The following is a 25,130-nucleotide window of genomic DNA, read 5'->3' on the forward strand; positions in this document are numbered from 1 at the left end:
ATACGCTACATAATTTGTAAGCGTTGAGATGAAAGCGTAGCGCAAATTTGCAGCAGCGTAACAGCTTGAGAAGTAATTGAAATATCCCTAGAAGTGCCGAAAGTCTCTAGATAATTCACGAAAAAGTTTTAATGACGAACTGAGACATTTGTGAATGCCGCAAAATTGCACACCAAAAAATTGATGTGAGATAAATGAAGAGATAATTGTGGATTTTTTTTTCGAATATTTGAACAGTAAGGCGGACATTTAAGGTATTTTTCATGTAATGTACATCAACAGGTAACATAATGTTGAAGATACCATTCGTGATGCTTTGGTATTTAATTGTCTCAAGCATTTGAAATTCTTTCATTTTCATGATAGTATGATAATATTGATGAATTCCTACCTATGTTGATGTAGGTACTTTGATTGAAAACAAAAACAGATTACAGTACTTACTTAACTAGAACATAGCTAGTTGACAACTCATCATTGCATTCAAATGATCAATTTAATGCATATATTGATATAGAGATCAAAGAGCTTCAACTTGATGCTGGAATATATTATGTAGTGTGACTGGTGACATTACAATTTGGTGTAATTTAATTTGATTATTCCTTGATCAGTCCCAGTACTGAATCATTCATAATCTAGTGCATCTACCTAGCATCTACAAACATGCTACCTACCTCCCCAACACCTTCTTGAAGAATTTTGCCCAACTTCCCTCCATGTTCCCTATCACCAAGTTCAACATGTCTAACAGTTAACAACCTTGTACAAAATCACCAAATCAGAATAACATGACAATGCTGACAATGCCGAGCTCTGATCTGTTTACAAATCGATCATCTTTTAGGAAGTGTGTATTGGCGTTTCTTAGCTCTCGGTGAGCCCTGTACATAAATGTGGCATTTTTTATTAGTGTTATTTGTGCTTTTACTTTTTAACTCCGTCTTTTATTGGGTTTTGTGCCTGTTGACGGTTTCAATAAATACAAATACAAATAAATACAAACATGAGGCACCCTGGTACATTATTGGAAGATGACTCAAATATTATAATGTAGGTACAATGTACATTCATGTGCAAAATCTGGCTGGTATTAGCACACTGCATGACCTGTTACACAAACACAGGCCCTAACATAGTACATACCCAGGCCCATCTTCAATCAGTCACTTCAATTTGATAAATGTAGGTAGGTAATACTTTAGAAGCAAAGGCTGAGTATGGGCTGGTAGGTATTAGGTAACCCATTTATCCCATTTGTTAGACAATACTAGTTACTACTGGTCACAGGCTTGGCAATGCCTTATGAACCTTTCCATAACTGGAGACTGGGGAGTATCTACAGGCTAGTGTGCTGTGCACACTTTGCATAACTTGTATCATGCGCAGCTATTGTGGCCTTAACAAGGCTGAAATGTGACTATTTTGTGGATTAGGGTGGGGAACAACATCCAAATGAAAATTATTGTCTGCTCTCACTTCAAGTTTTCTAGAGCAACTTTCTTTTTCCAACTTAACAAAGGCAGATTATCAATTGCTTGGATGGGCTGATGCAAAACATTAAATGATTAATGGAGTCACACTTGTGTAAAGTCAAAATAGCAATTGTTCATCACATCTTATTGTGACCCCTCTCTATTTTTTTTTCCAGAATTCATCCTTTTTCCTGTCAAGTTGAGATAGACACCAAATGCAATTTTTATCTCAACAGTGACCACTGGCTAGCTGATACCTTACCAACCTATTCCAGCCTAATGACAGGACCATTCCTTTCATGATAGTATCATGATGGTGAGATAACCTAACATGGAGGTAGCCTGTACAGTACCCTACCTTCACAGGACACCTTATGCCCTATAAGCACTTTTTTCTACCCACAGAGCTGTGGCCAGTTGGCCGGGGCAGCCACCATGCCGCATACGTCCGCCCCGCGGCCGCACTCTACCGGCTCCCCGGGTCACAGCCACGGCCACAGTCACGGCCATTTCGCCGCGGCGCGACAGAGCGCCCTCAGCGAGTGTTCGCCCCGCCACAGCCACCACGAATGGCAGGCCAAGGAGGTACGTTCGACCGTGTGGGCCAGCGACCAGCGACGGACAGGTTGATATTTTGATGGCTAGGAAGGACTCTGACTCACGATTGATTAGTTCATTTGTGATTTGGAACGCTCAGTAGATGTGCGATAAGGCCGCGTCTCAGTCGTCTATCCTACTGTCGATGTGTTGCATGATACTGCATTTTGCCGAGTGCCGTATTCACGACCGTCCCGTTCTCCTTTGCGCTGACGCGTTCGGGTCCTCCTGAATGACACTGACAGTGCTGTCTGTCGGCTTCCCTGTTTGGGATCACTCCTGACTTTTTTGTGTGGAAGCGCTGGTAGGCTCTCCTTTGCTTCAGCGCTGACCGCGCCGTTTTTTCTCGCAGGAGCTGCGCACCCAGGAGCTGGAGGAGGCCAAGGCGCGCGCCTCGCAGATGGAGAAGACGATGCGCTGGTGGTCCGACTGCACCGCCAACTGGCGCGAAAAGTGGAGCAAGGTGGGTCTGGTGGCGGGAGAGGGCGAAAAGACCAACGGTTCCTCAACTACGTCTGGGCGTTCAGGGAGGTAGAATTCATGGGGAAGTGGTATTGCTTTACCTTGCAGTGAACTCAAATTTTTGTGTCTTGCAACTGCGTCTGGGCATTCAGGGAGGCATAATTCATGGGGAAGTGGTATCGCCTGATCTTGCAATGAATGTAGCAACTTTTGTGTCTGTTCTCACCTGAATGCTTCTGCTTTGTATACAAACCAAAACGACTTAAAGTTGAAGCGCATTCGTTCCTGGTTCTTGTGCACGATGACGAACGCAGTACTTTTATATTCGCTAACCAGCCTACACTATACGACAGGTTCGCGCTGAGCGGAACAAGGCGCGCGAGGAGCTGCGCTCGGTCCGGCTCCGGCTGGAGACCGCTCTGAAGGAGACGGCCGCCGTCAAACGGGACCGACACGAGATCGAGGCTGAGAACGAGTCTCTAGCCGCCGAGCTGGGCCAGCTAAAACGCCTGCTGTCTCAGCGCTGTGAGTGTGGCGGTCCGCTGGCGGTCGGCGCGCCGCCGGACCCGCTCACGGAGCGAGCCGCCGCCGCGTTCGGCCTTCCCGAGTTCCGAGTCTCGGAGGCGGAGCGGGGAGCGATCCCCAAACAGCGCCCGCGCCCGGTGATGGAGCCGGAGTCGGTGTCAGCAGCGGCGGTGGTTCCGCCCGGGATGGTGGTAGGCGCGCCGGTGCTGACACCCACCCCGGTGGCAGTACAGACCCCGGTCCCTGCCGTCTCTCCTGCAGTGTCGCCCGCCGCCCCCGCCTCGCCCACGTCTCCAGTGGCCACGGTGGAGACGGCGTCCGTCCGACAGCGGGATGCGACCGATAAGGCGCTGCAGCTCGAGCGGGAGTGAGTAACACTTCCCACTTAAAACCCAGGTCCGAGGGAGGATGCTATCTTGATTTGTGGTAAATGATGCCCATGCTTGCGAATATAGTTATCAAAATATTGTTTGTCGCGAAGATATTTGAGGAAATAGCGATAAAATTACCATAACTAACACGCAATGCACATTTCTTACATTTCTCATTTCCGTTCCTCCCTGACGCCACTGTCTAATGCTAAAATCGTACTATGTTTCGTGTTCCACCGCATCTGTTATCTCCACATCACCCAGCTTTCTGCCTGTGTAGGTTTGTAGTTAGATGTTTTCGCATTAACCCTCCGCCCCTATGTCCTCAGCGAGAAAGCAGCCCTGCAGCGCACCGTCGAGTCTCTGCGTCAAGACGTATCAGACCTTCGCTCGCGACTGGACGACGTGCGCCTCTCGCGCCAGGAGACCCTCAAACAGCTGATGGAGCTGCGCGCGCAGCACGAGAACCAGCTGACCAGCATGCAGCTCGATCTGAGGGACGAGACGTCTAGCCGTGAGGTGAGTCAGTGGGGAGGTGATTGCGAGGAAAGTCGATCACAGGGGAAGGTGGGTGCAAGGAGAGGAAACCTGTAAACTCAAGGGAGTACGCAAATGGAACTGGAAGATTAGGTGGAAGCTACACACTGAGACACGCGTGATAAGTCCATAGATCAGCAACGCTCATTACCCTCTGTTTTCATTCATTGTCTGCTAGTTATATCTAGCCTTGCTGTTTTGTTGGCGTCTTTACTGATCACTGACCAGTCTGACCCTCCCCCTCCAGGTCCGTGATCTACAGCTGGCCGAGCTGCGTTCCGAACTTGAGCGTCTACAGGCCGAAAACGCCGCCGAATGGGAGCGCCGCGAGCGTCTGGAGACGGACAAAATCTCCGTGGAGCGCGACAACAAGAAGCTGCGGGCGCACATCGCCGATCTGGAGGAGCGACTGGAGAAGAGGAGTCGACAGCTGAGTCAGACGGCCGAGACGGAGAATAAACAGCTCCAGTCGGAGGTATGGGTGGGGGAGAGGCGGAGTGAGACTAGGGGAGAGGGGTCGGGGATGAAGAATGCACTAGGAGTGTGCTTGGCCAAGGGAATGGGATGCTGCCCTTCACTTTTGTGTTGTGGATAAATGGTCACTGGTATAATGGTCACTGGCTGAGTTGTCGCTGTTTAGAAGGGCAAGGGCTGTGAGAAATGAGACGGGAGAGAACGATAACGATTTTTTACGTCACTCTTAACCATATTTCCAAATCGTTCTGAAATGAAGACGATGCTCCTGCATTCACTCTCCCTGACTTTCTTCCCTCCCTCCTCACGTCGACAGGTATTCGAGAAGAGCCGTGAGCTCTCCGAGCTAAAACACGCGCACAGCAAGCTCAAGAAGGTGCTACAGGAGAAGACCACCGAGCTCTCCCACGCCATGCGGCGCGCCGAACAGTTCGAGGCCGAGGTGCGCCGACTGCGGGGCCGCGTGGACGAACTGAAGCGGGAGCTGGGCACGGTGGAGGATGAAGTCGATAGCAGCACGACCAACCAGCGGCGGCTGGTGCGCACCAATGAGGAGCTGCAGGAACAGGTGGAGAGCCTGTCCGTGCAGCTGCAGCACCTCCAGGCCAGGTGAGAGACAAGGAGACCTGGGGCAGGGTGAGGGGTGGCTTTGATGTAAGACGGGGGTGGGGGAAGGGAAAGGGCCGATCATGGTGGGAGGAATAGATAACAGTCCTTGGGGAGGATGAAGATGCTCCAAGGAGAAGAAGGCTGCAGCGGGAGGTTGATCTGGGGATGACATCGGAGTGGGGGATAAGCGGGAAGTCTTGGGAGGCTGGACGGGACTAGGCTGAATTTTATTGGATATTGGGAACTGATTTGATATTCAGTCTTAATCCCAACGCTTGACACGATCGCAGCGCGCGCAGAGGCCTAAGACCCAGCTGAATCCCGAGAACTGACCTGTGACTGTCAGTCTAACGGCCGCTCTGTCCACCGTCAGGGCTCGTGCCGGCTCCTCCGCCATGCCGTCCATCAAGGATAAGATCCTCGTGGACGGCGAGACAGACGACGAGGAGCTCGGTGAGCTCTGAGCTGTGAGTTCGGTGAGGTTCGAGGTGTGAGCTCTGACCTCTGAGCTCCATGAGCTGTGAGCTCTGACGAGTTGTTGGTGGCTCCGACTGGCCGATGAGCGTCGTCAGGCGTCGTCTGCTCTACAAATAGACCACTACGGCATGTGCGGCCCGCACACTCACGGCCACCAGGTCTGTCTCTCTGTGTTGTTTTGTTGTTGGAGAGCCCGTCAGAGTTGTTTGACGTGGCGACTACCTATACCGCCAGTGGATGCGGTGTTCTCAGTTCGCAGGTGTCGGGGCAGAGGCTTATTAGTCGGTGGGCGGCTGTGGAGAATTCTTAGCTGGGTAGGCGCGGTCGCGGAGGCAGCTATACTTAACGCTTATACTGACGTGCCACGGGATAATAGGGCAGCTGAGAGTACCGGGTGACAATAATTGTGCTGGTCGTGAACGTACCTGTTAGTTGTGGCGTGCTGTTGGCGAGCCGAATCGACTCAGCAGTGGGGTAATGGTTAGCTGAGGTGTACCTGTGAGCCAAGTTGGCTGAGGTGTACCCATCAGCTGCAGTTTACGTCCTGTGGGCTGTTTGCCGCAGCCGTTTCGGTCGGTGATACGAAGGGCTTTTGTTTGATGTTTGGTGCGCGGCTAGCTGTCTCTGTTTGCTGTTTGATGGGCAATAAGTTGGCTCTATGATTGCTGTCTGGTGCGCGGCTAGCTGTTTGCTGTTCGGTATTCGGCCTGTCGGCTTGTTCGCCAGCCGCGCGTCTGGCGGAGTGGGTTCTGAATGTGCAACTGCCTCGACTGCTGCCGGTCTTTTTAACTGTTTTGCTATATTTATTTGGCAGTTGCCGTTATATTCCTCATGATTCTTTTTCCTTGCACGGTTGTTTTATATTAGCATTATTGGCTAAGCGGACTTCGACTTTGCTAGAGTCCGTTGAAGCACCACATGATAAAGATTTGAACGAGCTGAAAGGCAACTCGTGGCATTTTGCTTTGTCTTTGTATTTTGGTAATTGTTTGCTAAGATATTGGTATCAGTTTGAGCGACTATGTGAGATTATTCATGCTGCAAAGCTCATACAATCATTAGATAAACGTGTGGTGTTATTTTTACACTAATTGATGTCATCCAGCGCTCATTTTCTTCAGAACGTTTCTGTATATATCGCAACGATTTTCGCACGTCTCACGCATCACGCGTATCGTTATCTCTAGTGTCATGCACAATATGGTGTTGTCTATTGGTTCGTGATACGTGTAGGGTCATCTCGGTCATCCTAACAAAAATCAACTGTTCACCTGACCTATAGTACTTAATCCCTCAACCTGATCTATGATGGGTGGACCGCTCATGCTGCGTTTTCGTTCAACCGCAGCGTCCCATCCCTTTTCGCGCAGCAGCTCCTGGCCTCTCGAGTGAGCCACCGATTGTTCTGGAATGTTCGTATCTGTATGCATTTATCTGCCACTCCAGCTGCGAATGGAAGGTTGGTTCAGGCGCTGGTGGGGTCTCCCCAGACGTGGAGATCTGTTCAGATTGTTGTGATGGCAATACAAAACCCTTTATTCTCAGCGGCTTTGTAGAGTTACTGCGTGAAGCTAGCTCGAAGATGATTCGCTGAGTACAACACAGACTAGATTCAAGTCCTAGAAACACATCCACATCACTACTCAAAGCTCACAACTCTGTATTAACTAGAGACCATCATTTCACAGTGCCCACTCAACGCATAACATGAACAACCCTTTGGATTAATAATTCGTGTACAATTCTCCCGTTTTACGCCAGTACTGGCGATTCACATGCTCTACAAGTCAACAATCACAGAAAGCTCGTGCTGCTACAGTTGCCATGACAACCGGTGGCAACCAAAGGCCACCATCCAATCACAGACTAGGACACGGACTGTAGCGGTGGTGAGAATATCCCATACTACATACATAGGCAAAGTCGCGCTGCCTCACTGCAACCTTGGCTCCTAATCACCCGATCAGGTAACGACCCATGGTAACCCTGGCGGACACTCAGAAAATGGCGAGCGATATGCTTCTGGGGATTGGAAACACTGCAGAAGCTGTCGTCAAAGAAAATCGATACGCTGTGGCGCCTTGGGAAAGATACGCGCAAGGAAATCACAATCACTGAGTAATTGACAAGCGAAATCGAATCTCATGCGTCGGTGATGGCACCAAGTCTGGAGGCACACAATAAGATGGAGATCTGTCACCACTACCACAATGGAGGCGTGCGTGCCTCTGAAAATGGCAAGCAATGCCACAACAATGGACGATCACATAGCACACCAAGCTCGGTCGAAGCAGACCGAGTGACCAGAATTCACGTAAAATTGTGGTCAACCCTTGCATTGCAATAGGTAAAATAGGTGCGATGGGGCTGACACAAGGAGTGGGCCACTTCCACATTTCCTTTCTCAAGACTAAACACTTTTGTTTGGGCACGTCTTGTCGTGACCCCTGGCCCGGTGCGTTTAAAGCAGTAACTTCTTGAGCCACGTTCCTAATCTCACCCCGAGTAATGTCCCACTACTCGGCGAAAGATAGCAGCAGAGGGTACAAAAACCACGCAAACTCCACCTAGGCTACGTCCATTCTTCATACTCATTCCCATACACCTGGCCATATTGGTACTACCGCCTGAACCGCGTTCATCATACCCACTCGTGACTCCCCTCACACATGCTCGTCCTCAACACACCTCACCTCATACCTTTACTCACTCCCGTTCAATCCTTGGCCACCCACACCCGGCTCACACCCTAGCACACCTCCTCAATCTCCCTCACTGTCCCTCTGTCCAGCCACCGCGCCGCTCGACGTGTCCTCACAGCCTCCTCAGTGCTCACTCGAGTTTAATCCCCTGCGAGGCACTCCCTCCTACCACAGACACTTCAATCTCCCCGCCGCCCAGCCGGTCCACGCGACTGCGGCGCCGCTCTGTAAGCACAGATTCCACCGGCGACCACCAGGTGGCACTGGTGAGCACCCGCGCGGCTCCGTGCAGTATCAGCAGGAAACACGATGTTCCTGTGGCGATCACGTGGTGGGATATGGAGAATCCGATGTCCTGCCACGACCCGGCGTCGGTGACGAGGAAGAAAAAGTGGACGGACATGACGTCTGACATTAGTAGCACCGTCAGGAACAGACGCTGGGTCGACATCTGGGGGAGGGAGGACGCGACGGGACGTCAGACTCAGTGGTAATGATGCTGTGGATTTTAAGCTCCCGAGGCGAACAACTAGCGTTGCTCCTCGGTAACCGACTCAGTTCCTTGAAATTAAACATCTGCCATTTAAAGACTACCTTCTCTGACCCTTTTCCCTCCCCTGTGAGGTCTTACAACAAACAGTCCCAGCTCCCCTTCCCTGGCGTCTCACCCTGGTCACAGTAGCCACCGCTCTCCCGTAGCAGCAGACCAGCAGAAACGGCACCAGGATCTTGGTGAGCAGCAGCGCGCCCATCACCCACGGGCTGAACACGGTAACAAACGCGTACACACAGGTCGGGTCGAAGGAGTTGACGCTGGCAATGTTACCGATACCGAAGAACGCGAACATGACGAACAGCAACTGTGTGACGGGGTGGTTAAGGAAGCAGAAAGACGAAGATATGAGGGCAAGGGACGGTGACAGCATGGCGATAGAGACCTTCTATCTATCCCCATTCCCATCATGAAGAAAGTTGAATTAAGAGTTAGATGGGATCATGGAACAACACCTATCGAGAAGAAACATTAAAAAAAAGTCATTTGTAACAGCAATACCATGTGACGTATGGCACTGACAAACGTACATAACGATTATGTTTAACACTCAGCAAAGAACATCGACCCATCAAAATCCCTAAATAAACACAATGCAGACCAGCGAGGACTTGACCCTTCCCCTCTCGCCCCCGTGACTCTCCCCTGTCAACTCTGAGACATCAGTAAGGATACGTAGAAGAAGGCCCTGCGTGTGTCGCCGAACTGGGCCGGCCGGCGGGCCTCGTTCTTCCTCAGAGGGTCGTCAAACGACAGCTCCGCCAGCTGAGGGAGGGAGGTGAGACTGGTTAGACACGGTTAGATACAGTTAGGCACGGTCAGATAAGGTCAGACACGGTCAGATTGGTCGGGTCAGAGATTGAAGGTCGGAGGATGGACACCTGCTGCAGGTCTGATCAGAAACTATGTACAAGTCTGGGAGAAGTGAAACAGGGGAAGGTTGGGTGAGAAGTCGGTGCAGAGACTACCATACTGATCCAGATAGCAGTCTGATCAAGACAGACGAAAAAAAATGCCTGGACACGACACGACAAGCGATCATCTTAACTGATCCCAACTAGACACCGGCATATGAAAGAATGAGCATAATAAGAAAATCGTGTTATTTCAAAAGACAAGAACGACTTCAACCCAGTAACTCAAGAGACCTCGAAGCTACACAAGCTAAACAAACGTGACGGAGCTTGCCAAGTTCCAACCTCCTCTACTATAGCCACTCCCTCCGCCGGGTTCCCAGCCGTCACATCCCTCGCACCTGTTTCTGTTCGGAGGTATGCTCGAGCCGTGTCCACGAGTAGAGGTGCAGCGCCAGCAGCGGCAGAAAGAGCGCCTCCCGGCCGAGACTGAGCAGCAGGAAAGGGACCAGCAGCGCGGCCGTGACGTGCAGTAGCCGGTTCAGCAGCCAGGCCGAGCTGAGGCACGGCAGCAGCCACGACAGAGCTGGGGGAGCGGGGGAGGGACGAGGGATGCGGTTAATGTAAGGCAGGGATGACTCAGCAGTAAACGCGCTACTACATTTTAACTAATAAGTAATGAGGGTTCCATATAATGAACAGTAAGAAGTTGCAGCTTCACTGAACGCTGATTTATGATCAAATAGAATGTATTCCCTCCCCATTATTCACTCGGCATAGCCAAAGAGCTGAGGTGGATGCCCGTCTCTTCGTCTTTCAGCCCACACTCAATACGGCCCAGACGAATGACCTATCTCTCAGTCACCTACCCAGCATGGTCCAGGAGGCCACGTGTACGAATCCGGGCACGGCGGAGCGACTCCCGACGGCCGACTGTACGGCGTGAGTAACTCCGGCGGCGGCCGCTAGGAGCGCCACCTGCGCCAGCAGGATCAGCCGACAGTGGCGCGGCTCACGGAGTCGGTCCACCGGTCGGAACAGGCGCAGCTCGCCACTAGAGATGGGAGAGGGGACATCATCAGACGTGAATGACAGTTTGGTGAGAAACTAGCAGAAAAATGAAACGCGCGAACGTATCCACAGACCACACTATTGTCGGTGGCTTATTTGACGGTCAGATATGATTGAAACAGGTAAATTATGGCGAAAACGATCGAATCAGCAGAGCTATGCTTCATATTAGATCGATGTCAGCATGTGGCCGAGTCCACGTCCAATCCCAATGTGCAAGCCGAAAGGAGACACAAAAAGCATAGTGGAATTACACCGCACCGTCCTGTTCCCTCCCCACCTCCTCAGACCATACTCAGCCCGGCCTGCCCCACGCCACCACCGTGCGTTACTCACGACAGGGAGGCCAGCGCCACTCCGCCAGCCGAGAACATGGCTGCCGCCTTCCTGCAACAGTCAGACATATCGCGGTGACAGCTACGGAAACGGTACTGGCGGGGGAGGAGTGGTAACTATGGACAGAGGACAGAGGTATGTAGAAGTAAAACACGTTGGTGAGGCGGATACCCACAGAAAAGGTACGGAGACACGCAATATTAAGTGAGCAAACATCACAGATATATCTCTTACAATTCCTTTACTTATTGATCCGCCAAACCAGCCTGTATAAAACGGCACTTTTATCAATTATTAATGTCTGCGTCGTATGATGATCAACACAATATCACCAGGTACTCACACGAGCAGATAGTTGGCCTGGTGGGTGATGACGGGACTAAGCGGAAACCCCGCCAAAAGTACCGACGATCCCACCCACAGTACGGTGAGTCTCTTCCTGTACTTTGGCAGGGTGAGAGGCCAGGGTGCCAGGGCCAGGAGCAGTACAGAAAGCACCCAGCGCTGGAAGAACGACACCACCTGAAAAACAAACGAGAGGAGGGTTATACACGGTTCAAAAACACCAACACCTGGACAGCTCGAGAGGGGATGAAAATTATGCACGGCCTGACGGGAGGCAGCTGGTGAGAACTCAAGATGGGACAATGCTAGCGAAAAGCATACCAGCAAAGATGGCGTCGAGCGAGTGCAACGTCTCTTCGCACGTTCCATCCATCTCAGCATGTTACATAACTTCGCATGCGACGACAGAGGCCTTTCCATTCTGCTCAGAAGTCATGGTACACACAATTAATAAAACCTCTTCTCATTCAGCAGCCACAAGATAACTATCAGCAAGATAGTCCCTCGCCTGCCCTATCCCTCTTTCCCTGCCCCTCCCCCTCTCACCAGCAGCTCAATGCCGACCAGCACCGCGCCATGCCTCAGCACGGTGCCCCTATCTCCGGCCGCGGCTCTCACTGCCCACAGCCCCGACACGTCGTAGGCGAGCACCGACCACAGCAGCACCGGCAGCAGCAGGTAGACGGCGTAGTGGGCCGGCAGGGACTTGGCTGACGGCGGAGGAAGAAGGGGGGGGGGGAAGTCATTGATCAACGACATGATATAGTTAAACCTGTCAAAAAAAACTATCCTAAAATATTATGAAGTATTGTACATAAGTACTAAGAAGTCACGTCTGAGGCATAACGAAGGTTTGGACGGATCCATCGGCTCGCCGTGAAAGTCCGTTCTGGTTTTAACACTCACCGACGATAAGGAAGACAGCCACGCTGGTACCGACCACTCCAACGGCCAGAGCGGCCGGTCCGCCGGCCGACGGGCCCTCGGCAGGCACGGAGGTGCCAGACGTCTGGGGAGGGGTGTGATAGCGTGAGACAGTGGAAGGTAACAGTGGGGAAGGTGTGCTCACAATGATAGATGCATGTACGTAGAACAAAGCATGTATAGAGTAGTGGTGTCAATCGGAACTTGAATCTTCGGAGTTCCGATTTTGTCCAATGTCCAATTCGGAATTCGGTTGGACAATGACAGCAGGCTTTGGACAACTTTGGACATCGCTTGCTACACATCAACATTTTTATAAAGTAATGGTGTTTAACATTGATTGGCTATAAGAAAGCTCAGTTTTCGATATGATTAACACTTTTCAGCTGGTAATGGTACATTAAAAGCAAATTAAATAGCAGTGTTGAGTGTAAACTACTGCGTAGGCGTCGGACATCTTTGGACAAATGGCTGGCTTGGACATTTTTGGACGGACAATCGACGTAAGCATTGGACATTGGACGGACATTGGACATGCCTTTTCTGAAATTGACACCACTAGTATAGAGCATGCATAGTTAAAACAAAGACAAGATAAATGAGACTCGGAAAATTCTACATTCTCGGACAATTCTAGCCAGCCATCTATTATATCGGGTGTAACTGTGCTGTAAAAAAAAAAATAGAACGGTCTTTTTATAGTGTTATCGTGTGAACCATCTGCTGTGCTGATGTAATGCAAATAACTTCTTAACCTTCCAGGCGGGGGGGGGGGGGCATTTTTTTGCCCCCCTTTAGTTTTTTCAATATATCTCGAGAACCGCTGCGCCGATCGTCACCAAACTTTCAGTACCCTCCCGGGAGCAGCTAGCGCACATGGTGACCAAAATTTTTTCCAAAGGCTATGATATGTTGGCCGCTAATGACGTCAGAGTGACGTCATTTTTGCCATTTTCGACCCAAAAAAAGGTTTCGCGGGAAGACCTGTCAGGGCTACAGCTTTAGAGATACAGAAAAATGTTTCAGACATAAAAGGTGTGGAATCAAAAGGGCTACAAAACTGCTATTTCGGTTTTTCGAATTTTTTAGACTTTGACCCCCAAAAATCAAAAAATAGATTTTTTGAAAATAATAGCCGAAAAATCCAGGAAGTGTTTTGAAATTCAAAAAAACGGAATATATGTGATAGTCCCTGCCGCCTTCTATCTACATACCAAATTTGAGATTAATACCTCTTTTTTTTTGGCCAAGTTATAGCGAAAAAAACTGTTCAAAATTGATGACGTCAAATTTTCAAACTCAATTTTTAGCAATTCTAGACCTCGTAGCGCAAAACGAAGACCACCATTAGACTCCCCGTGACGAGCCGCATCGAATCGATACCCATTTTATGCAAAAATATCAACTTTGAAATTTGACCTCTTTGACCTGACCTTGACCTGACCTCCACCAGAAAGTGACCTAAACCGTACCTGATGGTCTTATAACCAACACCATTGAGTTGGAAATGAAAAACTGGCCATAAAACATGCATCGCATAACCTTAGTAAAGTTGGGCTCATGTGGTGACCCTTGGTGACCTTTGGTGACCTGACCTGTGACCTGACCTGGTATGACCAGTGACCTCTAATAGCAACATATGTACTAGACAACTGACGCCTTATCGCTGATTTTCGACAAAATGCGTTTTACTCGGTGTTTTTATGTGGGCGAGGATGGATGACATGATTATTATTAACCCTCGCACGACCAGGCCATTTCTCATAACACGAACGACCAGGGGGGGGGTTGTTACGACCCCCCCCCTGGCGTTTCGAAACGGAAGGTCGTAGAGCTTAGCGGAAAAAACCAACGGATTGCTCTCAACGAGATCTCGCGATTGGTGGTATATTTTTTGGTCCTAGGTCAACATTTGACCTACTTTTGACCGGTCAAAGGTCAAATTTTCGGAAAAATAGACTTTTTTCAACTTTCGGCGGCGATTGCGGCAAAACGGTGGGAGATATCGACTTGAAATCTTCACCATCGTGTTCCTTGATCAATTCTCTATCGTTTGGTATGTATTTCGTTTCCCTAGCTCTAAAAATGGCGCGTTGGGAGCGCCGGAAGTCGGCAAGGTCACAGTCGGCGGCAGAAATTCGAAAAATCAAAATTTAAATTTTTGAAATCTGATTGTATTTTTGAATTTGGGAGGTCCATTTGCTCCCTGTAGAAGCTAATATTGCTGCATATTCCCATTGAGGTGACAAGAATTAGCAAAATAGTGGTTCGGGCGCTTTTCAAAAATAGTACCGGACGCTGTTCCTCTTGTGACGTCATAGCTCCGTGACCTGACCTGACCCGGTCAAATTTCTTATACCATATGATAGCCAATACTTGCCCCAACATGCATGGGAAGTTTCATCACGATCCATCAACCGATGTCCGTACCACCGGCAGAAAACCTCGGGCGTTGGCACTCAGTTTGTGAAAATCCGGCCGGAGGCTGTACCTCTTATGACGTCATAACTCCGTGACCTGACATGACCCGATCAATTTTTTTTCGGCAAAAGATGCGCAAAGGTTGCCCCATAAGGTACCCAAAATTTGGCGGCGCTGCGCGCCGCCGTTTTTGCACTATTTCCGAAAAACCTCAGGGGGGGGGTTGATACAACCCCCCCCCTAGGCGTTCTAGGGTTAATATAATGAGGCTTGAAATGATCTCACGCATGTCAAAGTGTTTTTATTTTAGGCAAAATAAATATCTAAAACAGTAAAACAAGCTTTCGGCATTACGCCATCATCAAGTTTGATGATGATGGCGTAATGATGGCGTAATGATGGCGTGATGATGATTACTTGATGATGGCGTAATGCCGAAAGCTTGTTTTACTGTTTTAGATATTTATTTTGCCTAAAATAAAAACACTTTGACATGCGTGAGATCATTTCAAGCCTCATTACTCGGTGTTACTCGCTTTCCCTAGAAGCCCCGTGAACGGTGAAACATTTTATCTTTGACCTGACCTGTGACGTCATCGGTGACCCCGAGGTCAATGAAATTTGGTTTCCCTCAACAAATTTGACAGGGCTATCGAACACCGTTTGAATTTTCCGGATCCGTCCAGTAGTTTCGGAGATACGGGGGGGGGGGGCAAACCCCCCCCCCCCCCACCGCGCGGAAGGTGGCTGGGAGGCCCACCGCCTGCCGGGTTAATACAAAATAGAACTGAGTGTCAAGCGTACGCAGGTGGGGGTCAGAATAAGGTCTGGCCGTTACCTTGCTGACTGAGCCCCTGAGTAACCCGATGGTCCCTGACTGGCCCCGATGCCCCCTGCGTTTCACCTTGACCAGATGTGATGCGAGCAGCAGCATCCATCCCAGGTAGCAGAGTGTGACAGCGGTCTGCAGCATCGGACGGTCGTACGTGTGGTAGTAGTGCATTCCGGCCAGCGCCAGGTCCATCAGCTCGCCAATCAGAAACATCTGCAGATTAGGGAGATTCAGGTCAGCAAGAGGACGGTAAGACAGCCTGATAGAATGGCTCTCAGATACTGAACGGGGCGTCGGCCAGACAGTGAGCAGAGTGTCGTTGAGTAACGGAAAAAACTGAAATTGAGAGTGATAGGAAACTGAATGCTTCTCTCGAACAGTGCATGCGCATTAGTTTAAAATGGTTTCTTTTACGTCAAATATAAATGACCTAGAAGTTGGCAGCGACTGCCGGCAACACAAAAAATTACATTGCCAGCTCTCTCTTTCGCACACACACAAATACGCACCGCGTTATCCCAGTCGCGTTTCTGCATGTAGTCCAGCACCTTGTTCACCATCTGCGTCTGCGCGTGCGGCGCCAGCCTGCCGTGCTCCCAGTACAGCGCGGCGGCCGTGGCGGCCCGCCGCTGCTGCCGGCGTGTCTCGTACTGACAGAGCAGCTGGCGAGCGTTGGTGAAGAGAAGGTCGGCCCGCTGGTCGGGTGGTACGCCCAGCACGTCGGGAGGCAGGCGGCCCTGGAGACGGTGGCAGATAGGAGGTTAGAGAGAGGCCACTGTTCGAACTGGGGTAGCAACACAGCAGGCCGGAGTCGAATATAATTGTCGCTATCAATAAACAGGTTATGCAAGTTGTGCGTGGGCCGTATATGTATAGTCAGATTTCGACCCAAAGCAGCTGCAGCGTAGCGAATGCAGTAATTCGTCGTCGCCTTCCGCTATACCAACACCAGGTATTATCAGGTTACGGCCGTATTGACTACCCATAGCTCTAATTATCACAGAGCCATAGTTGACTGAAGATGCGTCTCAAACTACAGAGCTGACAGGACTCGGAAAGTTTGTCCCACTTACCACCGAGTTGACGGGCAGGTTGAGGCCCAGCAGCGCCGTCACCAGTGGCGCTATATCTGCCTGAGCCACGTCAGTCCTGCGGAGCTCCAGCAGCTCCCTCCCCTCCCCTCTCTTCTCTCCCTCCTCTGCCATCCCCTGATCGACTGCGCGGCCCGCGTACAGGGCGGCGGTGACGGCGTCGGGAGGCGGGTCACCGTCCGGTGCCGGCAGCGGTCCACGGATACCGGCCCCCCAGGCCACCAGCGGGGTCTGGGTCTCTGACGGGTCGCCCGCGCCGTGGGAACCTAGGGACGAATTACCACTGTCATACATGAATCATCATACAGGGATATGTTTCTTCGTATCGACATGCAGCAAACAGTACAGAAAGTCCGGTCGCTCAGACCTGCGGAACGCTTAGACATTCTATAGAATATCCGATTCCGCATATTGCATGTAACTTATACTTATTATGCACCAAACAGAGGAGGGGATATTCTAGCGCAGTTGAGAGACGAGATTTGATGGCACTCACCCCAATCGGTCATTCCGTGGTCTGACGAGAACACGAACAGCGTTCGGCTGTCGTTGAAGTATTTGTCGATCTCACCGATCAGCTTTTCTAGTCCGGCATCCACGAAGCGAATGTTGTCAGCGTACTGACTGAAAGGAACCGGTCACAAACGATCAATTACAGCCGCTAGGACGGGGAGCATGCAATAGCAATACATGGCAAGTTGCAAGTCAGCTCTCTGATTCACATCAATGAAATTACTTTTTATCAACTAAACTTGATGAGATGACACATGCTGTAGCCTGTAATACATGAATAAATCGAGAAAAAAGTTACAGCTGCACCAGTTCCGTGCCCCACCCCTGAACTGCTATTTGTGTCTAGACGTGTCTAGTTTTTGGTGACATCTAGACGTCTCCCAGTCCCGTTTCCCACCTGGACTGCGGTTTATGTCCATGCCCCGTGGTGTCCAGTCCCAGTAGGTGCAGAAACAGCACTGTCCCCTGCTGACGAAGACGCGCGTCCGTGGCCGGGTGGCCGGCGGCCGTCCTCAGAAACTCGGAGACACGATCAAACACCCATCCGTCCAGCTCGGAGGCCAGGCCGCGCGCAAAGTCCTGCTCGTGCGCGTCGTATGTGAAGGTGTCCACCCGTCCAGGTGTGGCGCCTGGGGAGAGGGAAGAGACGGGGCGGATTCAGCGACATCGCTCACAAGTCACAACACAGGACGCTGGTGTTATCGGAACAAATGATAGTTCGTGGCTTTGTTGCCCATTCATGCGTAATACGTAGGTACAGAAGTATTGAGTACATTGTTTTAGAAAACACGTGATGAAATATTACTGCGAACCTAAATAGGTACCTAAATTGACATGAGGAAATAGCGAACAGTAATTTCGAGTCACTTGACACACATACTAACCCACTCACTCATAGCTAAATGATCTGCACTTAATTAGCCACTGGACCGGCGTCCGGCACCTTGCCCACGCTGACTGCTCTCACCTTTGGCCAGCATGGGCACAATGTCCGGGCTGCCCCACGCCCAGGTATGCGAGCTCTGATTGAAGACGGTGTCGAACGGCACGGGGTTCTCTTGCCAGCCGCGTGTCACGGCGCTGGGGTCCTCGTACACGCCGGCCACGAGCGCCACGTGTCCCGGTCGGGACTCGGTGGGTACACGTGTGTGGGACACGCCCCAGACGCCACGTGTGCGAGCCATCCGGCTGGAGAGGGGGGGGGGGGAACTGTCAGCTGATGTCCCGTGTCACGGGACAATGATGTGCTCACGGGACTCCCTTGTGCACATCATTGAGCGGGCTTCAGGGGGGCGGAGTGGGAAAGGGACACACTGACCAATGATATGTCCAGACGGGTACGGACACTGGACAGGGGCGAACTCGGACATAGCCAGAAAGAACATCAGTATTATAATGAAATGAGGTGAAAACTGACAAGATAAGCATCTCAGCCCTCTTACTACCAGCATCACTTGATGAGCCGAGACTTACCACATCCAGCACTCTGTATGTGATATGATTAAACTCCGATCTCGTTCATTACACAGCGTTACACTTACTCTCACCCACACCCACACCCATACGTCTCACTCACCAGAGGAATGGCGCCAGCGGTCGTCCGTCGGCGCCTCGCGAGTAGAACTTGTCGGCACGCAGCCCGTCAGCCGAGATCAGCACGAGTCGGGCGGCCGGCGGCGGCTGCAGCGGCTTCTGGGGCGCCATCCCGTGCACAATGGGTGATGTGAAGTAGATGTCGAATATGGAGGCCAGGAACACCAGGTGGGTGACCAGCCCGAGCGGCAGCAGCAGGCGCCATGACATGGTCCCGGCAGGAGCGAACTTCTGCAGGTGGCTGGAGATGCCTGTGGAAGACATCCTATCTTAAACATAGCTTCAGACATGTCTATTTCTACCAACATTCTAATGGTGTATCCCACAAAGTTATCTATCATAGCATGTTAAATTGTTAAAGTTTCACTATCTTGTTGTACTAACTATCTACCAGTAGGCAGTAGCTTAGTACAGCTGTACTCTTGTGTTAACTTCCTTAGTGGTAGTTGTAGGTACTGTTTTCATGCGTATCATCATGGAAGATGCTCAGCTTCAGCCTTCTTACTTCATAATTTCCATCAGACAAGAACTTTGGCTGGTGCATCTAGGATTAAGGGTTCCTGTTCCTTGACCTACTCACTTCCTTCCTCTTTTCCTTTAATGGCACTGGGGTTCAGGGAACCCAACCAGGTGGGTAAACCAGGTGAGTTGCTCATATTTCGAAGACCAGCCTGTCACCTGATCTAATAAATGTTATTATATTTGTGTAGGTAACAGATAAAGGCATTTTAATTTGATTCATAATTGAATATTGTCTTAAGACAAGGTAATGTACCCAAATAGGCAAACAAAACTGAAACACTGCACTCATGAAACTTTGCACTGAAACAATGAACTCTTTGAAGCAATAGATTCTTTGCTTTGAAACAAATTCCATGGTTCCTACTTCCTTGCTACAAAAATTTATTGGTAAAGCACACTTCCTTGTTCATATCATTTCTTCATCTTTGCATATTTTTGTCCTCCCACACTCTCAGCAGTCAGCAGTAGGCACTAGGCATCCATGAAAGTCGGTGGAATCTGAAAACGGCGCCAGAGGGCATTTTTAGTCACATGATCATTTGGATATCCTCCCCCTTTTGGTACCTTTAACAGGTTAATTATCACATGACTAAATCAAACAAATTTCAAAATCCTTGATCATATCACCCCAGGCCCCCTGTTTTCAGATTTCACCTGAAACCCTACCATTTTGCACATCACTGATCACTGCATAGCATAGTATGGATACTTTGTACACTGTACAAATAAGTAAACTGTGAAAACTGAGTAGGTACCTAAATCATTCTTAGTAATCTCAGGTCTCAAATTTTTCAACTTTCAAGTGTAATGGATGCAGAAGGTACTTAAATTAGCCTATTCCAAGTATGACTTTGAAGCAGGCAAGGCTATAGAACTCTGAAGCAGGTTCTTGTTGTTGTTTTGGGTAAGGGCACGTAGCAGCTTGGCTTCTGATTCTTAAAACTTGAACTTGAAGAGGGCTGCGATAAAAAAAAATTGAAAAGGAATCAAAGCCCAATTTGAATTGTTTATTATTTTATTCCACCCTTTATCAGAATTAATTCATTAATAATACCCGATTCAACTCATGAAGCTTCATAACCAACTTCAACAGAAATTATTAGACACAAGTCGCTGTTCCAAGCGGCCAAAGTGAAAGATCACTTTGATGATGATGAGATATCATCATCATCAATCAATCATCAAATCAGATGAGATAGCGAGCGAGGGATGCCTACAACACGACTTATCTAGCTTGGGAAATGGGCAGGCCCTACGGCTGAAGAAACGAAAAGAAGAGCTGTGGAAAATATATGTGTGTTCAAAGAATATCATTGACTACACCAGGTACACTCAGTGTAGAAACCGGTTACGGAAGTTGACAAGAAATCTGAGGAGGGACCTGGAGATCAGCCTAGCCAGAAACGTCAAAGAATGCCCGAAAGCCTTTTGGCGCTACTCCAACACTAGGATCCGAACAAAAGCCAGGCTCGAAAACCTCAAAGATGACTCCGGGCTGGTGGTAAGCGATGATCTCGGGAAAGCGCACCTCTTGAATGCCTTCTTTAGCAGTGTTTTTACAGCCGAAGACGTCTCACAGATTCCCGAACCACCCTCACAGTACGCTGGCCGTCCGTTGGAGACGATCCAGATCACGTCCGAGGCTGTGAGGAGGAAGCTCGAGACCCTGAAGACGACTTGTGCACCGGGCCCTGACGGCTTACACCCGAAGCTCTTGCAACTCGCATCCCGGCCACTAGCTGGTCCACTTGCCTCCATCTATCGTGCCTCTCTCGATCAAGGCGTTATTCCCGACTCTTGGAAGGCGGCAACGGTCATTCCCATTCACAAGAAAGGCAGCAAGCAAACTCCTGGTAACTATCGTCCCATCAGTCTTACGTCGATCCCGTGCAAAATCCTCGAATCACTGATCCGGGACGAACTCATGGATTTCCTATGCTCAACAGACCAGCTCTCCAAGCACCAGCACGGGTTCCGCCCACGGAGGTCCTGCAACTCGCAACTCATTGAGGTACTGGACGACTGGAGTAAGATGATTGAGCAGGGGAGCCCAGTTGATACAGTTTACCTTGATTTTCGTAAAGCCTTTGATGCGGTCCCTCACAAGCGCCTTCTATTGAAGCTTCGTAGTCTTGGTGTGTCAGGCAACCTTCTTCAATGGATCGATGCTTTTCTCTCCGATCGGAAGCAGCAAGTCTCCGTCAACGGTCACCTCTCTGGCTGGTCTGCCGTCTCAAGTGGAGTGCCGCAAGGCTCGGTCCTCGGTCCGCTCCTGTTCCTTGCTTTCATCAACGATATGCCCGCTGTCGTCGACTGCATGGTGAAAATGTTCGCGGACGACACAAAAATCTACCGCAGCGTGTCAGCACCCTCGGAAGCGGCATCTCTGCAAGCCGACATTGATGCTGTGGTGGCCTGGTCTGACAGATGGCAACTTCCCTTCAACCAGGACAAATGCGAGGTTCTTCACCTAGGCACCAACAACGCTCAACTCCAGTACACGATGCGAGGGGTCAACCTGCAAGTGGCTGAAACCGTACGCGACCTGGGCATCCACGTGGACCCTAACCTCAAGTTCAGAAAGCAAGCAGCGGCGGCGGCGGCAAAGGCGAACCAGATGCTGGCGGTTGTCAGACGATCGTTCGAGCATATTGACGACTTTACACTCCCTCTGCTGTACAGAGCACTTGTTCGCCCCCACTTAGAGTATGGTAATGTTGCTTGGGGTCCTTTTGACCGAGCCGACCAACTCCTGATCGAACGTGTTCAGCGGAGAGCCACTCGTTTAGTCAGCTCTATCAGACACCTGCCATATGAGGAACGACTAGAGGCACTGAAGCTTCCATCACTATTCTACCGAAGACGTCGCGGGGATATGATCCAAGTGTACCAGGTTCTCCACGGCGGAATGGACCTGCTTCCAGAGGACTTCTTCACTCTTGCAGCAGTCCAGCGCACCCGCGGTCACCCGTGGAAACTCCTGAAGCCGAGGGCCGAATCAAGACCGAGAAGACAAGCGTTCGGTGCGCGGGTAGTGAACGACTGGAATAGTCTCCCCCTCTCAGTCGTGAGCGCTGCCTCTGTAGACCTCTTCAAATCCAGGCTGGACGCCCACTGGGCAAACATCAGGTACTCAGTGCCTGACTGAGTTTTGACATTCAAGTTGCCTCGAGCTCGATGAGAACGGTACCCCACAGGCCAAAGAGCCTTTCAAAATTCTGATCAAAGTAAGGTAAGGTAAGGTAAGGGAATCAGGCCCGGTTGTATGAATATAGCGGCAGCGGACGTACCCTAAGATAAGACTCTAAACTCACTCTTTTAAGCGAAACACTACTAATAAAAACGCATTTTGCCTCTCAAATTCCTCATACCGCCCATTACAATATATCAAATCGCAAAAAATCGGCTGCGTTGTAAATGTGTCAGGTGCCTTGTTTTTGTCTAAGAGTTGGATTCCTCATTTCGGCTAGCAGATGCTTCCAAATAAAGTTTTCCTTTCTAGTCCGAGGTCTCGTGTCATCGTTCCTTTATGTAACTCCCGCCGTCAGTTATGCCATGCCGATGAATTCCAATTTAGATTTTAGAATTTAGATGATGCATATGAACCAACCTCTATCGGGTGAGCTTTTGCATTATCAAAATCTTCATTTTTGAGGGTGCACTGGCACATATTTACCTTTTTTTCTTCTCGTGCCTACGGGACCGCAACGGGACCGCCCGTCCTGTGGTTCTCACCATGCCTGCTATCAGCCGTCACTAGCCGAGGCAGCGCGACGGGCGCGTGCTAACTGCTAACTGCAGCGGGCAGGCACTATCAGTTGGTTCAGTTCCTGTGCTCTGTCCGAGATAAGAAGACGTGTCGCGATGCGATGGAACCGTCGCGAGACGGCTGTGCGAGGGTGCACGCTTCCCGGCACAGCTGCATCGGCGGAACGGCCGCAGACGAGCCCGCAGCTCCCATGACTGGTGCTGGGCAGTGGGCAGCTCCGTGACTGGTGCTGCTGCTGGTGCTGGCGCTAAGCAGTGCTGAATGAGATAGACCGTGCAGCTGAACCGATTGTTTACAAACAGTGCCGGACGTAAGTATTGTTTATACAAACATACAAATTGATAATTTAGGTCATTCCTTTTTTATAACTAGGTAATACCGGGAGGTTGTGCGACCGTCTGTCCCTGGCAAGTTGTCGGTAATATTGTGCGACCATGATGTTCTGATGTCGGCACATTGTGTGACCGTCTATCCCCGGTCAGTTGCTTGTATATTGTGTGATCGTCTGTTCTTGTATATTTTGTGACCATCTGTTCCTGCATTGTGTGACCGTCTATCTGTGGTAAAAGCCGGCATATTATGTGACCGTCTTTCCGTGATCAGATGTCTCTCTGGGCGGTGCGTCTCGCCCTGCTCTGCGACTGGCTTACCATCGGTCCGTCGGTGGCCCTGAAGCTGCCTCAGCTGGTATCCCTCCTCCGAGACGGCTCCACGGCCGGTCTGAGCGTCAGCTCCGCCGTGCTGGAGCTGGCCAGCTGCTCCATCCAGCTCTGCTATCACCTGCGGCACGGCTACATCCTCACCAGCTATCTGGAGCACCTGCTGCTGGCGCCGCAGCTGCTGGCCATCCTCCTCCTCCTGCTGGCTCGCCGCGGGCTGCTGGGCGCGCCGCAGCTGCTGGTGCTGGCCAGCGCTGCGCTGACGGCGCTGGCGCTGGCCGCCGGGCCTCTCCCGCTCGGCCTGCTGACCTTCCTACTGCAGCTGGACCTACCGATCGCCTGGAGCGGCAAGGTGTCTCAGCTGGGGGCCGTGGTGCGCGCGCGCAGCGGCCGCGCCGTCAGCAGGCTCACCTGGCTGCTGGCGGCGCTCACCTGTGTCACACGGCTGCTGACCACCCTGCTGCGCACCGGCGACCGGCTGCTGCTGATCAGCTTCACCGGCAGCCTGCTGCTCAACCTGGCCGTGCTGGTGGCGGCCACAGTGTTCCGCCGCCGGCCGGCCGACTAGACCGACAGTGAACAGAGGTCATTATCGGCGGACATAACTGTGGGCGGATATAACGATTTGTCGGCGGATATAACGATTCGTCGGCGGATATAACGAATCGTCGGTGGACATAACGATTTGTCGGCGGATAAAACGATTTGTCGCTGGATGGAACTTTTTTTGTCTGGTGTGGGCTGCCGACCGTCTATAGTCAGTCTTCTCTATAGAGAAGACCGACGGCGGACGGAATCGATATAATTGTCACGCTTGTCACACCCAGAAACAGTGTTTATGAAAAGAGAGAAGGTGTATCAAATCAATTATATTGTATTCAGTGATATAAAACATGCCTCGTTGCGTCCCGCTAGGCGTCTACATACGTTTGTTGCGAGTGCAGCCCGCTCTTTGAGCTTATTCGGTCCCGTGACCGGATGTCTTATTTAGACACATGTCTCAGATATTGAAATGTATCCTTGCTGGTGACCGTTGAAGTGATCGAGATCGAGTGTAGTGCACCGGACGCCTTGGATCCTCTGAGGCACGCGACATTTGAGACTCCTGACTCGACGGCAGCCCAGTTGAAGTCAGCAAATGGAGCGGACGTGTCTGGCTAAGTCCCAATAGATAAACGACTAGTAGCCGAAAATACGTACCTACCTTGAATTAAGATGTCTAGTCGTAAAAGCTTGAAATCATATAAGTCCCAATACCTATAGGCTTCTAAATTATGTTGACAATAGGTACGGAATTTTCCGACGGTATCAGCGTATTTATAGCTCTGGTTTCGTAAATTCGTATGCTCATGACATTTTAAAGTTTTTAACTACGCATATTTTCCAAATTAACCCGCGCTCCACTGGGGGGGGCTATT

The 25,130-nt window shown here is 50.6% G+C and overlaps 3 protein-coding genes across 6 annotated transcripts; 2 read left to right on the forward strand and 1 right to left on the reverse strand.

Annotated features, from left to right (window-relative positions):
• The first annotated feature begins 136 nt into the window (after positions 1-136).
• Positions 137-7,076, forward strand: LOC122369119 (coiled-coil domain-containing protein 102A-like). 3 transcript variants are annotated; one of them, XM_043343560.1, is made up of 8 exons: positions 137-254; positions 1,881-2,060; positions 2,425-2,535; positions 2,888-3,426; positions 3,760-3,949; positions 4,215-4,442; positions 4,758-5,050; positions 5,424-7,076. In XM_043343560.1, the coding sequence occupies exons 2-8, from the start codon at positions 1,911-1,913 to the stop codon at positions 5,512-5,514; spliced, it is 1,602 nt and encodes a 533-aa protein (XP_043199495.1). In that variant the 5' UTR covers positions 137-254; positions 1,881-1,910; the 3' UTR covers positions 5,515-7,076. The 3 variants fall into 3 exon arrangements, with proteins under 3 accessions (XP_043199495.1, XP_043199496.1, XP_043199494.1); XM_043343561.1 differs by having other exon boundaries at positions 164-185; XM_043343559.1 differs by having other exon boundaries at positions 168-236.
• Positions 7,077-7,170: 94 nt separating this feature from the next.
• Positions 7,171-22,717, reverse strand: LOC122369118 (GPI ethanolamine phosphate transferase 1-like). 2 transcript variants are annotated; one of them, XM_043343558.1, is made up of 17 exons: positions 22,575-22,717; positions 18,746-19,013; positions 18,137-18,357; positions 17,567-17,798; positions 17,153-17,280; positions 16,639-16,922; positions 16,075-16,302; positions 15,638-15,778; positions 12,295-12,397; positions 11,935-12,098; positions 11,387-11,565; positions 11,044-11,094; positions 10,506-10,690; positions 10,038-10,222; positions 9,458-9,547; positions 8,898-9,089; positions 7,171-8,680 (listed from the first exon to the last, which is right to left on the reverse strand). In XM_043343558.1, exons 2-17 carry the CDS (start codon positions 18,970-18,972, stop codon positions 8,360-8,362), a joined length of 2,931 nt encoding a protein of 976 aa, XP_043199493.1. In that variant the 5' UTR covers positions 18,973-19,013; positions 22,575-22,717; the 3' UTR covers positions 7,171-8,359. The 2 variants fall into 2 exon arrangements, with proteins under 2 accessions (XP_043199493.1, XP_043199492.1); XM_043343557.1 differs by having other exon boundaries at positions 22,599-22,699.
• Positions 22,718-22,999: 282 nt separating this feature from the next.
• Positions 23,000-24,742, forward strand: LOC122369120 (solute carrier family 66 member 3-like). Its single transcript, XM_043343563.1, has 2 exons — positions 23,000-23,363; positions 23,657-24,742. The coding sequence occupies exon 2, from the start codon at positions 23,657-23,659 to the stop codon at positions 24,278-24,280; it is 624 nt and encodes a 207-aa protein (XP_043199498.1). The 5' UTR covers positions 23,000-23,363; the 3' UTR covers positions 24,281-24,742.
• Positions 24,743-25,130: the final 388 nt, after the last annotated feature.

The sequence above is a fragment of the Amphibalanus amphitrite genome, unplaced genomic scaffold (assembly GCF_019059575.1).
Source record: "Amphibalanus amphitrite isolate SeventyFive unplaced genomic scaffold, NRLGWU_Aamphi_draft 001007F_arrow, whole genome shotgun sequence".
Taxonomy (NCBI): Eukaryota; Metazoa; Arthropoda; class Thecostraca; order Balanomorpha; family Balanidae; genus Amphibalanus; species Amphibalanus amphitrite.

Bases quoted from the DNA above. Each gene is read 5' to 3' on its own strand.
- LOC122369119 (XM_043343560.1), top strand. From the start codon at position 1,911: ATGCCGCATACGTCCGCCCCGCGGCCGCACTCTACCGGCTCCCCGGGT. The intron at 2,061-2,424 runs GTACGTTCGACC...TTTTTCTCGCAG, and splicing joins ACGAATGGCAGGCCAAGGAG to GAGCTGCGCACCCAGGAGCT. The intron at 3,427-3,759 runs GTGAGTAACACT...CTATGTCCTCAG, and splicing joins GCGCTGCAGCTCGAGCGGGA to CGAGAAAGCAGCCCTGCAGC.
- LOC122369118 (XM_043343558.1), bottom strand. From the start codon at position 18,972: ATGTCATGGCGCCTGCTGCTGCCGCTCGGGCTGGTCACCCACCTGGTG. The intron at 9,548-10,037 runs GTGCGAGGGATG...TCCCTCCCTCAG, and splicing joins ATACCTCCGAACAGAAACAG to CTGGCGGAGCTGTCGTTTGA. The intron at 8,681-8,897 runs GTGAGACGCCAG...TCCCTCCCCCAG, and splicing joins CGGTGGCTACTGTGACCAGG to ATGTCGACCCAGCGTCTGTT.
- LOC122369120 (XM_043343563.1), top strand. From the start codon at position 23,657: ATGTCTCTCTGGGCGGTGCGTCTCGCCCTGCTCTGCGACTGGCTTACC.